At 45.1% G+C, this 12,507-nt stretch overlaps 1 protein-coding gene across 2 annotated transcripts in view; it reads left to right on the top strand.

The window, feature by feature from the left end:
* Window positions 1–5,662: 5,662 nt before the first annotated feature.
* Window positions 5,663–12,507, top strand: part of LOC117346615 (zinc finger protein 420-like) — a 31,847-nt gene continuing 25,002 nt past the window's right edge. The window contains exons 1-2 of one of the 2 annotated variants that reach the window (XM_033916482.1): window positions 5,663–6,377; window positions 11,353–11,479. In XM_033916482.1, the coding sequence (XP_033772373.1) occupies window positions 6,354–6,377; window positions 11,353–11,479 (151 nt within the window). In that variant the 5' untranslated portion in view covers window positions 5,663–6,353. The remainder of the gene's footprint in view (window positions 6,378–11,352; window positions 11,480–12,507) is intronic. The other variant, XM_033916483.1, reaches the window with a different exon arrangement.

The raw sequence follows: 12,507 nt of genomic DNA, 5'->3' as shown, positions 1-12,507 counted from the left end.
ATTAAGGAGGAGTCGATCCAGGAGGCATTTCTGGAGCATGTTGTTCAGTATGTAATGGAGAGTGCAGTGAAGGTGAACGAGAAGAACAAGGAGAAGGTTCATAATATGAGTAAATTTCAGCCTCCATAGAAGTACCGTATATACTCGATTATAAGTCGAGGCCCCAATTTTTCTCCCAAAAAAGGAGGAAAAATGGTTGATTTGAATATATGATGGGGGGCTTATTATTCAAGTGCCAGGGTCTGAACCCAGTGTCCCTTCCCTCACACCCTCCCCTGCCAAGTTCTGCATCCAGCCCCCTTCCCTCCTTGCAAGGCTCTGAACTCAGCTCCCTTCCCCACCAGGCTCTGTACCCAGCCCCCTTCCCTCCCTGCCCTACCAGGCTCTGAACTCAGCCCCCTTCCCTACCAGGCTCGGAACCTAGCCCCCCTCACTCCCTGCCAGGCTCGGAACCCTGTCCCTCCTTCCTTCCCTGTACCCTCTCTTCCCCCTCTGGTTGTCTAGTGGTAGGGCAGGACAGGAAGGATCCCTGCTGTCTCCAGTCCCGGCCGATACTAACAATTTTTTATCTCCATCTCCCCTGCGTACCCTTTTTCGCATCCCTGTTGGTCCAGCGGTGTATGTGCAGGAGCGAGCTTTCAGGGAGCGGCACAGGGCCGGGCGAGAGCTCCAAAAGCTCACTCCTGCGTGCCGGGTGCACCACTGGCTGCAACATCGGAAGGAGGGGCTCAGCGCGGGGCAGGTGCACGGAAAGCTCACTCCTGCTCATACACCAATAGACCACCAGGGATGCAACAAAAGGTATGCGGGGGAGGGGGGTTAAAAAAATTATTAGTATTGGCCGGGACAGGAGGGATCCCTCCTGTTCCGGCCTAATGGCAGGCCTGCAGCAAGTCTAGGAAGGTGTCGGGTGGTCACTGGGTGATGACCCGAATATAGGACGAGACCCCCATTTTTTTGGCCCAAAAATCTCATCCTATATTAAAGTATATACAGTAGTTGAAAAATATCCTGTTCTCTGACAAGATTGTGACTCTGGGAGAGTCTGTAGGGGTTGCAACATAGGGGGCGAAGCCACAGTTGTAGCATGTGACTGCAGAAATTGTTGCAGTAGGTCACACCATCAGAAGAGAGAAATCACGGGAGAAGGACATCATGTTTGGGAAAATCGAAGGAACCAGGCGAAGAGGCTGGACCCATTGAAAACAACCCTGGGGATGACGCAGGAGGACCTTTCTGAACTAGCACAAAGACCTGCAATTCATTAAGTCGCTAGGACTCTAGCACGAGTCGATGGCACCTAACAAAGAGGAAAATATTTTTTTCCGATGTTACTACTACTTTGAATTATTTCTACAGCGCTACCAGATGTACGCAGCGCTGGTGGCGGAGTGGGGCAAGGAGCAGCCGTTTGTCATATTTTTTTTTTTTTTTTTTAAGAATCTTTATTCCTTTTCAAATTAAACAACAAGTGCAATAAAATATATTGTACAAATTATTCCAAAATAGCACTATAATAAATACCACATAAATAATATATACCACATAAAAAACAATAAATACCACATAAAATACCACGATAAATACCACATAAAAAACTAGTCATGTAATATCCCCCACCCATCCACCCACCCTTCATCACATTTTCACCCGATACCTAAATATACAAGTGTTATATAACATATTATAACATATTTTATAAAATTATTCCCAACCCCCCCTCCCCCCATAGTGTGCTACATACAACTTAAGAAAGAAAAGAAAAAAAAGAATTGATGACTACTCATCACAATATTTTGCCAATGGCCCCCATATTTTTATAAAGTTATTATATGTCCCTTTTTGTACTGCTATTACTCTTTCCATCTAATATAATAAAACGCTAGGCCGCGCATGCACACTTCCTATGTGTGCGCTGGTTTTCCGTGAGCTGTAGCGACACATAGGAAGTGCGCATGCGTGGCTTACGCTCTGTCCTGCTCCCTGTTGAAAGACGCAGCGTCTCCCTTACAGTAACTTTGCCGTCGCCGCCTCTCCGCTCTCTCTCTTCCTCCACCCCCCCCGAGGCGGATGTCGACCGCGGCGGCCCGAGTCGGATGTCGGTCGCGGCGGCCCGAGTCGGATGTCTCAAATCAAATCAAAATTTTAAAAAATGGAGACTTTCAAAGGTATGGATGAACGAGAAGGCAGAGAGTTGAAAGATTCCTGGTCACCTGGGTGGGGGGAGAGGAGAGGAAGCAGAGATGCTGGGCAGGGGTTGGGGTCTCATGCCCAATCACTTTAGGCTCAGGTCCACCCAAATGCTGCAACACACGGAAATGGAGGGCAGAAAAGGGGTTGATGGACAGGGGAAGAGGTGCTGATGAACAGGGAGGGGGGGGCAGAAAAATAAAGACAGGCCTACTGCTGGACAGGGGGAGCAGGAAGGAGGTGATGATGGACAGGGGGAGGTAAAACAAAGGGAGAAGGGCTTCTGCTGGATAAGGTGAGCAGTGATGGGGTGGTGGAGGACACAGGGGAGGTAAAAGGCAGGGAGAATGGACAGGGGGAGCAGGCAAGGGGTGGTGGTGGACAGCCAAGGAAAAAAAAAGAAAGAAAGACAGACAGAAATACAGAAAGCGGCTAAGGAGAGAGAAAAAAAAAAAAAAAAAACAGACATACACATATATATTCTAGCTCCCGTTAATGTAACGGGCTATAAGACTAGTTTTAAATATATGGCATAATGAATTCCACCAAAATGTGTAACTAAGGTTTCTGTAATTTTTCCAATTATTGGTTATATGTTGGATGGCAACCCCTGTCATGACTAATAAAAGCTTGTTGTTATATGATATTTGACTCTTCTTTCTCATCATCATGCCGAATAAAACTGTATCATAGGAAAGTGCAACATGATTTTCCAATAATAAATTTACTTGAGACCAAATTGAATTCCAAAATATCTTAATATAGGGACAATAATAAAGTAGATGATCCAATGTCCCAGGTTCCAGATTACAGCGCCAGCATTTATTGGACTTAGAACTATCTAATTTTTGTAAATTTTTGTCATCTTTGGATCTGGTGGTTCTGGATCTCAGGATGAAAACAATAAGGGCGATTATGCCTCAGCAGCTGATTTCAGCATTTGAGGAGAGTGTGGCCCAGTGGTTAAAGCTACAGCCTCGGCATCCTGAGGTTGTGGGTTCAAACCCACACTGCTCCTTGTAACCCAGGTACATTCAATGGCATAGTAATGGGGTGGGGAGAGGGTGACGGCACCACTCCTCCTCTCGCCATGCACGCCCCTTCCCCCCGTACTCACTGATGTCACTTCCGGGTGCTGTCAGAGGGAGAGCCGTTGGGGTTGCGAGTAGCACGTTTGAAGTTGTTACTCGTGGCAGTGAACAACTAGAGGTATGGTGGAAGGGAAGCCCCCACCTCTGCCCTGCGCCCCTTTTACCCTCGCTGTGCCATTGGGTACATGAAATAAGATTGTGAGCCCACCAGGACAGATAGGGAAAATGCTTGAAGTACCTGTATATGGTTTATTAATCTTGTTATACTGCTCATTCATTTTATTGGTCCAAGCAAATAAAAATAAACCACACAAACAGCAAGCATACAAGAAAACATTCACTCTTAAATAAAACCATAATATCATATTAAGATTTCACAGGACTACTGACTGAAGATCCAAAACATTTTAGAAGATATGACTAATTTCAGATTGATTCAAATCTTGTCCGAATGCTTCTTAAAAAAAAAAAAAGCCATTTTTAACATCATCTTAAAAGATTTAAATTTTGCTTCTAATCTTAACTCTCATTGCATATGATTCCATAAGTTTGGAGCGGCAAATAGAGAGTTGCGCGGGGAATCCCACCCATCCCCGCCAGAATCTTCTCCGTCTCCACCAGGATCCTCTCCGTCCCCACCCGTCCCCGCTAGAATCCTCTCCGTCCCCACCCATCCCCGCAAGGAATTACCTCCATCCCTGCTCATCCCCATAAAAGCAGCAATTACTTCTGACAGGATCATCAATTCCACAGTTTCTTTTGTGTTTGCGCTGCTGTTTTCCTCGTGGAATCTCTTTGGTGGAACCCTTTTTTTGTTTTCTGTTCAGGTAATTAACTTATAAACCCCCTCTTTTACTAAAGCTGGCGTGTCCATTATATTATATAGACGAACCCTGCTTCCAAAGCCTTCCATCCCCGTGGGAGTCCCGTTGGCTAGAGGGAGTCTCCGTGGGAGTCCGTGGGCTAAAGGGGGGTCCCTGTGGGAGTCCCATGGGTTAGGGGGGATTCCCGCGATCCCCGTTCCCGTGCAGACCTCTAGCGGCAAAGTAGAATGCTTTATTTCAGGCAGACTCCCTACACAGCAATATGCACAGAGGGTATTACTAATTTATTGTCTTGAATAGATCTTAAAGTTCTTGATGGTGAATAAGGAATTAGGAAAGGAAAGAATGCAAATAATCAGGCTGTAAGGAGCAGAAGACTCGATGTGCAAGAATTAAAGCTTTAAATCAAATTCTATAATAAACAGGTAACCAATGATATTGCAAATAAAGAGGCATTACCCTGTCCAAATTTTTTCTTAAAGCCTAAACCTTTTATTGCAGTGTTCTGTATAGTTTGTCATTTTTTTTCAGATTTCTCTTCGATGTTCTCAGGTAGACAATGTTGCAGTAATCTAGTTTTGAGATTATTACAAGTTTTACAAGTTCATTAAAAATGTGATATCCTCCTTAAACCAGGCATCAAGGTGGTTTACATATTTAAAATAAAGAGGGGGGGTGGAATATATAAAATATATAAATAATTAATCTAACTAACTAACCACAAATAAGCGTGAACTACAAAACAGAACGAAAGACTGGAACTGGGACGAAAAGGAGAAAGGGGAGGAACTACATTATTCGGATAGAAAAAAAATGCAGGTAAAACATCCTTAAAAGGACGATCATAGGTCAAAGGCATCTTCGAACAGGAATGGTTTTCAATTAGATTTGAAGGTGTTTAGTGAGGTATTTACTCTTGAGTCCAAACTGAGTTGCAACTAGAGGTCTGCACGGGAACGGGACTCCCACGGGGAACCCCCTCTGGCCCACGGGACTCCCCCGGGGACCCCCCTCTGGCCCACGGGACTCCCACGGGGATGGAAGGCTTTGGAAGCAGGGTTCGTCCATATAATATAACGGACATGTCAGCCTTAGTAAAAGAGGGGGTTTATAAGTTAATTACCTGAACAGAAAACAAAAAAAGGGTTCCACCAAAGAGATTCCACAAGGAAAACAGCAGCGCAAACACAAAAGAAACTGTGGAATTGATGATCCTGTCAGAAGTAATTGTTGCTGCTTTTTATGGGGACGGGCAGGGATGGAGGTAATTCCTTACGGGGATGGGTGGAGAGGATCCTGACGGGGACGGAGAGATTCCTGACGGGAACGGGTGGGGATGGAGAGGATCCTGACGGGGCCGGGTGGGGACGGAGAGGATCCTGGCGGGGATGGGTGGGATTTCTGTCCCCGTGCAACCCTCTAGTTGCAACAGCATAGGGGCAGTTACCGAGAAAATATTAGTTTGCATTGTGGTAATATGTCTTATGGGACTGAAAACAAGTTTTGATTAATTGATCGGAGAGAACGTTGCTAAGAATATGGAGTCAAGTTTCAAGTTTATTTAAAATTTGATAAAAACGCTTATAAAACTTTCTATTGAGTCTATTGATGAATTCTGGTTGACCAGTGGCTCTAGTTTTGAAAGCCAATACCATAATCTTCTATATTATTCGATGTTCTACTGGTAACCAGTGGGGGTTAACATGGTCAAACTTTCTAGCATTGGTTATAATTTTGATGGAAGTGGAGACGGGTGTGTCGATATTTCTCCTAAACTGCTTTGAAGCGTGGTTGCAAAAAGGCAACATACAATTTCCAGTCCCTTTCCATTTCCTGAATGCAGGATTTGGAGGCAGGGTGCTTGGGGAAAAAATATAAAAAAAGGGGCTTGTCTGAAAAAAGAGCAACCCAGAATGCAGCAGGACTAGTGGAAACCCAGCATCTATCTGCTATTTCTACAGATCCACCTTAAGGAGTCAAGATTCTCTCCCCCCCCCTTCCCCAACCCCATCAACCAAAGGAGCTTTGCGCATGCTCAGCACCTTCTCCTCCTTCTAAATGTCTGCAGCAGTCATGCAGAAAGCAGGAAGGACTCAGATTAAAAAAAGAAACTTTCTGCCTCCCCAGGACTGAAAATCCCTGCAAGCTCCAGCCCCAGATCTGAGGAACCAGCCCAGCCTCTTCTGTCTTAGGGAAATCACCAGCCTGGATCCATCCCTGCAGAATTCAGAGAGAAACCTGGAGGATAATGTCCGCACCAGTTTCTGATTGGGTAAGAAATTCTCTCCCCTTTTGCACACAAGGCACCGGCTCTGGAAAGGAAAACTTTTCCCTGGGCATCTTTTCCAGCCTTCCCTGCTCATTGCACTGCGCACATGGACAAGCAGGATAAAACCAGTCCATGTTGGATCTGCTCCTCCCAGAAAAACACAAAAGCCTAGAAGCCTTTCTGAGCATGCCCCAGCCTTCCCACATGATTATCCGCTGCTCCCCCTCTTGTCCATATGGAAGTTGGAAAGAATTCTAGAAAAGAGGTCAAGACGTTCAGGTGAAACTGATGGGCATTCAGCAACTGAGCATCATTACCTAGAGCGGCGACCAGGGGTCTTGTGGGTCTCACGAACACAATGGAATGAGAGTGAGACCTTGTGTGTGTATGTGTGTGTAGGTGGGGGGGGGGGAGGGTGGTGGTGGTGGTGTGTATGTGTAGGCGGTTGTGTTCACTCCATCACTAATTATCTTTTCTATAGCGCTGCTAATCCCTGCTCAATAGAGCTTACAATCTTATTTAAAAAAGACAAATAGGCATTAAGGAATTTCTCACAGTGGGGATGATAAAACAGATATTGGTATTTACATGGGTTAGGAGTTAAAAGCAGCCTCGAAAAAGTGGACTTTTAGCCTAGATTTGAATACTGCGAGAGACGGAGCTTGACGTACTGATTCTGGCAGCCTCTTCCAGGCATATGGTACAGCAAGATGGAAGGCACAAAGTCTGGAGTTGGCGGTAGAGGAGAAGGGTACAGTTAAAGAGAGACAGGGAGGGCTGCCTACCTTCCCAGGTGTTGGTGAGGGACCGTTGCTCCCGTGAGGAGTAGTGTCTGCAGAACTTTTGTATTGCTTCCTACGCCCTCGATTGGCGCCGGTTTCCAACAGGCACTATCGAGGACAGAGATTGACGTCAGCTGGTGCCTCTGATTTCTACAAAAGACGCTGTGGCGTGGCCGCAGGGCGTGGCCAAAGGGGCATGCCCTAAGGGGCACGTCTGGCCCCTTAGGAGCCCCTTGGAGCCGCGCTCTTGCAGGTACTATATGTATGGTTTCAAATTGAAGCATTTTCTTACTTTTCTTTCCTCTTATTTGGTTATGGGGAAACGGAAAGTTAAACCTAAGAGTTCCACACCAGTAGTGTCTGAACCCATGGGCCGTCATATATTACAATCCAATGAAATGTCTACCCCAGTCAGGGATTTACGTACTGATTCGGAGCATCGCTCAGTCCCTTAGAGAGGATTCCTCCTCCTTCACCCAAAGATTCCTGTGTCAATGTGGTTCTAGATGGGACACATGAGGACACAGTTCACCAGGAATCTTCAACTCTCATATGGAGAACCTTTCATATGCCGAACGGTTAGACAGGCTGGGGCTCTTTACCCTGGAAAAGCGGAGACTGAGAGGACATGATAGAGACTTATAAAATCATGAAAGGCATAGAGAAGATGGAGAGGGACAGATTCTTTAGACTAGCAGGGACAACTAAAACAAGAGGTCATTCAGAAAAACTGAGAGGAGACAGATTCATAACAAATGCAAGGAAGTTCTTCTTCACTCAACGGGTGGTGGACACCTGGAACGCGCTTCCCGGAGAGGTGATAAGACAGAGTACAATTCTGGGGTTCAAAAAGGGACTGGATGACTTCCTGGAAGCGAAGGGGATAACAGGGTACAGATAGAGGTTTACCTTACAGGACTTTGAGCGAATAGGGTATGGACATTTTAGGTTAGGTAGGGAAAACTTTCAGGTCATAGACCTGGAGGGCCGCCGCGGGAGCGGACTGCAGGGCACGATGGACCCCTGGTCTGACCCGGCAGAGGCAATGCTTATGTTCTTATATTTAAATCTATGCCTCAGGTTTTGTCGCATTTAGAAGAAGCTGTTGGACTAATGCCATCTGAGCCTCCCACAGGATGTTTCCCTAAAGGATATTTGGCTTATTAACACTAGAGTAGAGGGGATGTTACAATCAGTTATAAAGCAAGACGCAAAATTTTCTGGTGAGGTTGATCAGAAATTTCAAAATGTTGATTCTAATTTAAACATTTTAGATAAGCGTCTGGTGGTATCGGAGGCTCAAATCTCCACATTGCAGAAGGTATCCACCTCTGCTATTAAAGCTACACAAATAATGTATTCTAAACTGGAACATATGGAGAATTTGCTTCATTCAAAGAATCTGAAATTGGTACATTTCCCCAAAACACATCGTATTTCATCAGAAATTTTGCTTCGGAAATATCCAAAGGACATTTTGGGACTTCCAAACTCAGACTCCTTACCTATTTCAAATTGTTACTATATCCCACAAAAGAAAAAAAAAAATAGGCTTAAAGAAAGGAGTGGATCAATTGGTATCAACGGATTTAAATCTTACTGAATTCTTAGAAGACTCACTTGACACCATACAAAAATCGGTCCACCCTATTAATTACTTGTCTTAATGAGATGGATAAGAGTCTAATTATGAAAACATATTTCCAGAATAAGCAAATAGAATTCTGTGGTGATATATGCAGATATATGCAGATATATGCAGATATATGCAGATCATTTGCTAATTGATGTAAACCGCCTAGAACTCACTGGGTATGGCGGTATATAAGAATAAAGAATAATAATAATAATATAGTACAAATATATCCTGATGTGGCCAGATCCACCCAGATGAAAAGAAAGTTATTTCTTTCATTAAAATCTAGAGTATTGGCTATTGGTGCCACATTTTATTTAAAATTTCCCTGCAAATGCCTAGTGCAATTGCAAGGTAAAGAATATATTTTCTGGGATTCAATACAATTGCAAAGTTTCTTAAATACGAAAGAACAACGTAAGACTTAATATCTGATTCTTTTTGAGGAGAAATAGCTGAGGCTACACCTAAATGTTTAGAAGAGTTTTTCCCTTTTCAGGTCTATTTTTGGCTGGTTACGAAATTCATGTTTTGTTTCTGTATAGGGGAATTACTGTTTTTGTTTCCCTGTATTAAAATTATGTTTTTAAGGTAGTTAGCCCTCTCCTAATGTGGGCTAGATGGAAATAGTTTCTTGGAATTCCTCAAACCCTAATACCACCAGATCCTCCCACAAATTAAAACTATCCTTCCCCTCGCTAAAAGGCATTTCCCACACAGGAAAGCTAGGGACCTCCCTCCACTTCAAAATCACTGAGCTCTGGAACAACCTTACCTCCCCTCTTCAGAACTTGAGCTCCCTCCATCTGAAAACCTGGCTTTTCTCAAAAAATGTAAGTCTCCCTCCAACTTAGGAATTAAGGAAACTCTTATATCTTGGCATCCCAAGTCCTCTAAATTTTCTTCACACTTCTACCTCTAACCCTCTGTTGTAGTTCCTTCCTATTTCTCCTACTGTAAACCGCGTCGAGCTCTACGAACGTGGAGATGATGCGGTATACAAACCTAAGGATTAGATTAGATGTAAAGATCTTTTTCTGATTTTATTAAGATTGAAAAATTCCATTCCTTACTGTTCTGGATGTTGAACTGTTGTAAAAATTATAAAGAAAGAAAAAAAATAAAGAAAGAGATACAGGGAGGAATACACTTCCCCCTCCCCATTCGCGGTTTCGGTAATCGCGGTTTCACATATTCGCGATTTTTTGGGGAGGGGGAAAAAAGAAAAAAAAAACATCGTTAAGTCTTCCCCCCAGCATCCTGGCCTTACCTGGTGGTCTAGCGGGCTGTCGGGGCAGGAGCAATCTTCCTACGCTCCTGTCCCGTGCAGATCGCCATGAGGAAATAGCTGTAGGGAGTTCCTGTTATAGTCTCGAGAGATTACGGGAACTCACAGCAGCCATTTCCTAATGGCGATCTGCACGGGGCAGGAGCGTAGGAAGATCGCTCCTGCCCCGAAAGCCCGCTAGACCACCAGGTAAGGCTGGGAAGGTGGGAGGGAGGCGGGGGTGGGTCAGAGCCGGATATTCGCGGTTTTTTCGCCATTCGCGGTCCGGCTCTGCCCCTATCCCCCGCGAATCCGGAGGGAGAAGTGTATAAGGAGAGATAAGAGAGGAGAAATACTGAGGAGCTGAATTTGAACTCTATGCGGAAATGGATGGGGGTAATGTGGGCATATAAGTCATGCAGCAGAATTTTGAACGGATTGAAGGGGAGAGAGAGATGCTTATGTGGAAGAACTGTGAGAAGCAAGTTGCAATAATCTAGCCAAGAGCGGTGGTGTAGCAAGTGAGGGTGGACCACCCCGGGTGCTGTATTGTCAGTGGTGCTGAGGCATCTCCTCCCCCCTCCCCCGCGCGTACCTTTTGAAATGTTCACTGGTGCGAGCAACATCTTCCACCTGCTGTATGTGCCGGCCTCGGCTCCCTGCTGACATCACTTCCTGGTCGTGGGAAATACTTCTGTATCTTTCTGCCATATTTTCTTTGTCTCCGACTGCGCGTCGTGTTATTTAAACATACCTCTCACCTGAAAACCTCTCTGATAAATATCATTCTGGTGGCAGCTCTTTGTCACTGCTATGTCCAGTTTCCTTATATCCTTTTATTAGTCGGCATGAGGATGTCCCAGGTGATCATAACCTCTCCATTCTCTGTAAGTCAGGTCTATGTCCTTAATTCTCTTAGGATAAGTACCATTGTGGGCTAACCAGAACAGCAGAATGAATACATCATGCCACCAAGTTGGCCATCGATTCCTGGCAACACGTACACCGAGGAATCCACCCTGTGTTGTTTCACGGCAGAGTACAGGAGTGGTTTGCCATTACTCCATTGTCGCTGCTGCTTAACCTAGGGCCCCTCAGCCTACAGAACCTGGCATTCCCAGGTGGTCTCCCTTTCAGGTACTAGTCAGGTCTGACCCTGCTTAGCTTCCGATAGTAAGAGCGGGCCTACGCAGGGCAGCCAGGCCGTAGGCGCACAGCAGAATCGGTGCCGCCATTTTTTTTTTTTTTTGCATTTATGTGGACTAAAATGGTATCCGCACTCCTTTTTTTCAGGTGTCAGTCACATTCAGCGAAGTGGCTGCTTATTTCTGGGAAGTGGAATGGGACGGTCTGGGAGAACGGCAGAAGGAACTGTACAAGATGGTCATCTTCGAGATTCATGGCATCCTCATGTCACGGGGTAAATATGTCATTACCAACACATAAGAGGGATTTGGGTTTTCTTTTTTTCAGGGCTGGAAAAATCCCAGGTGCCGGGTTAATGGGCCATCTAAAACTTTGGGTCTGGTTCCCGATCTCGTTTCAGGTCCAGCAGGAGCTGGTGTGGCTCTGCGGGACCCGGTGAGGGATACCACTACCACAGGCATGACAAAAAATGCTGCTCTGTCCTGTAAGACAAAACATTTATTAACTAGGAGGTGTATGACCAGCAGGAGACTGCAACACTTTTCTGTACTACAAAAGCAGACACAAGGAAACAGGAAAAAGATTTATCTATCCAGGCTTACGCAATTCCGGTCCTCGAGAGCCCACAGGCAGGTCAGGTTTTCAGGATATCCACAATGAATATGTACGAGATGGATTTGCACGCACTGCCTCCTTGAGATGCAAATCCCTCTCATGCATATTCATTGTGGATAGCCTGAAAACCTGACCTGCCTGTGGGCTCTCGAGGACCGGAATTGCCTACCCCTGATCTATCCAATTCCCAGCTGAAAATGCTAGCTCTGCACTGTACAGAAAGTCAGCAATATAAGCAGCCATGAGCTTATGTATCCTCCTATTCTTCTGCTGAAATATATCACTACAGGGCAAGAAGAGTTGTACTGGCGACAGCTGGTATATGTGGAATAAATCTTTTACTACTAATCCCACCTTTTCAGAGAAGATGATTGCAAATTTCAAGATGGCCGGCTTTCTGAGTTCCTGCGGACTGACTGTCTCCAGTTGATGACATCAGAGGGCCATGACATGAGATAGGCCAACTTAAGATAGAAGGCAGAGGGAGAACTACAGGGAGGTTCCAGACCCATGGATCTTTGTTGCTGTTGGTTAATCAAGTGAAACGGGAGAGTGTTTGCCTGATCAAATAGCGCATTCCTCTTTGCCCCTTAACTCACTTACCTCTGAAGTACAAGAGATCCTTACTGAAAATTATTGGTTAAATGTTCGATTGTTTGTTCCTCTAAAATGTTATCCTAAAAGCAT

The sequence above is a fragment of the Geotrypetes seraphini genome, chromosome 12, assembly GCF_902459505.1.
Source record: "Geotrypetes seraphini chromosome 12, aGeoSer1.1, whole genome shotgun sequence".
Lineage (NCBI taxonomy): Eukaryota > Metazoa > Chordata > Amphibia > Gymnophiona > Dermophiidae > Geotrypetes > Geotrypetes seraphini.
Note: the sequence above shows the minus strand (reverse complement) of the source record. Positions and strands in the feature narration are given on the sequence as shown.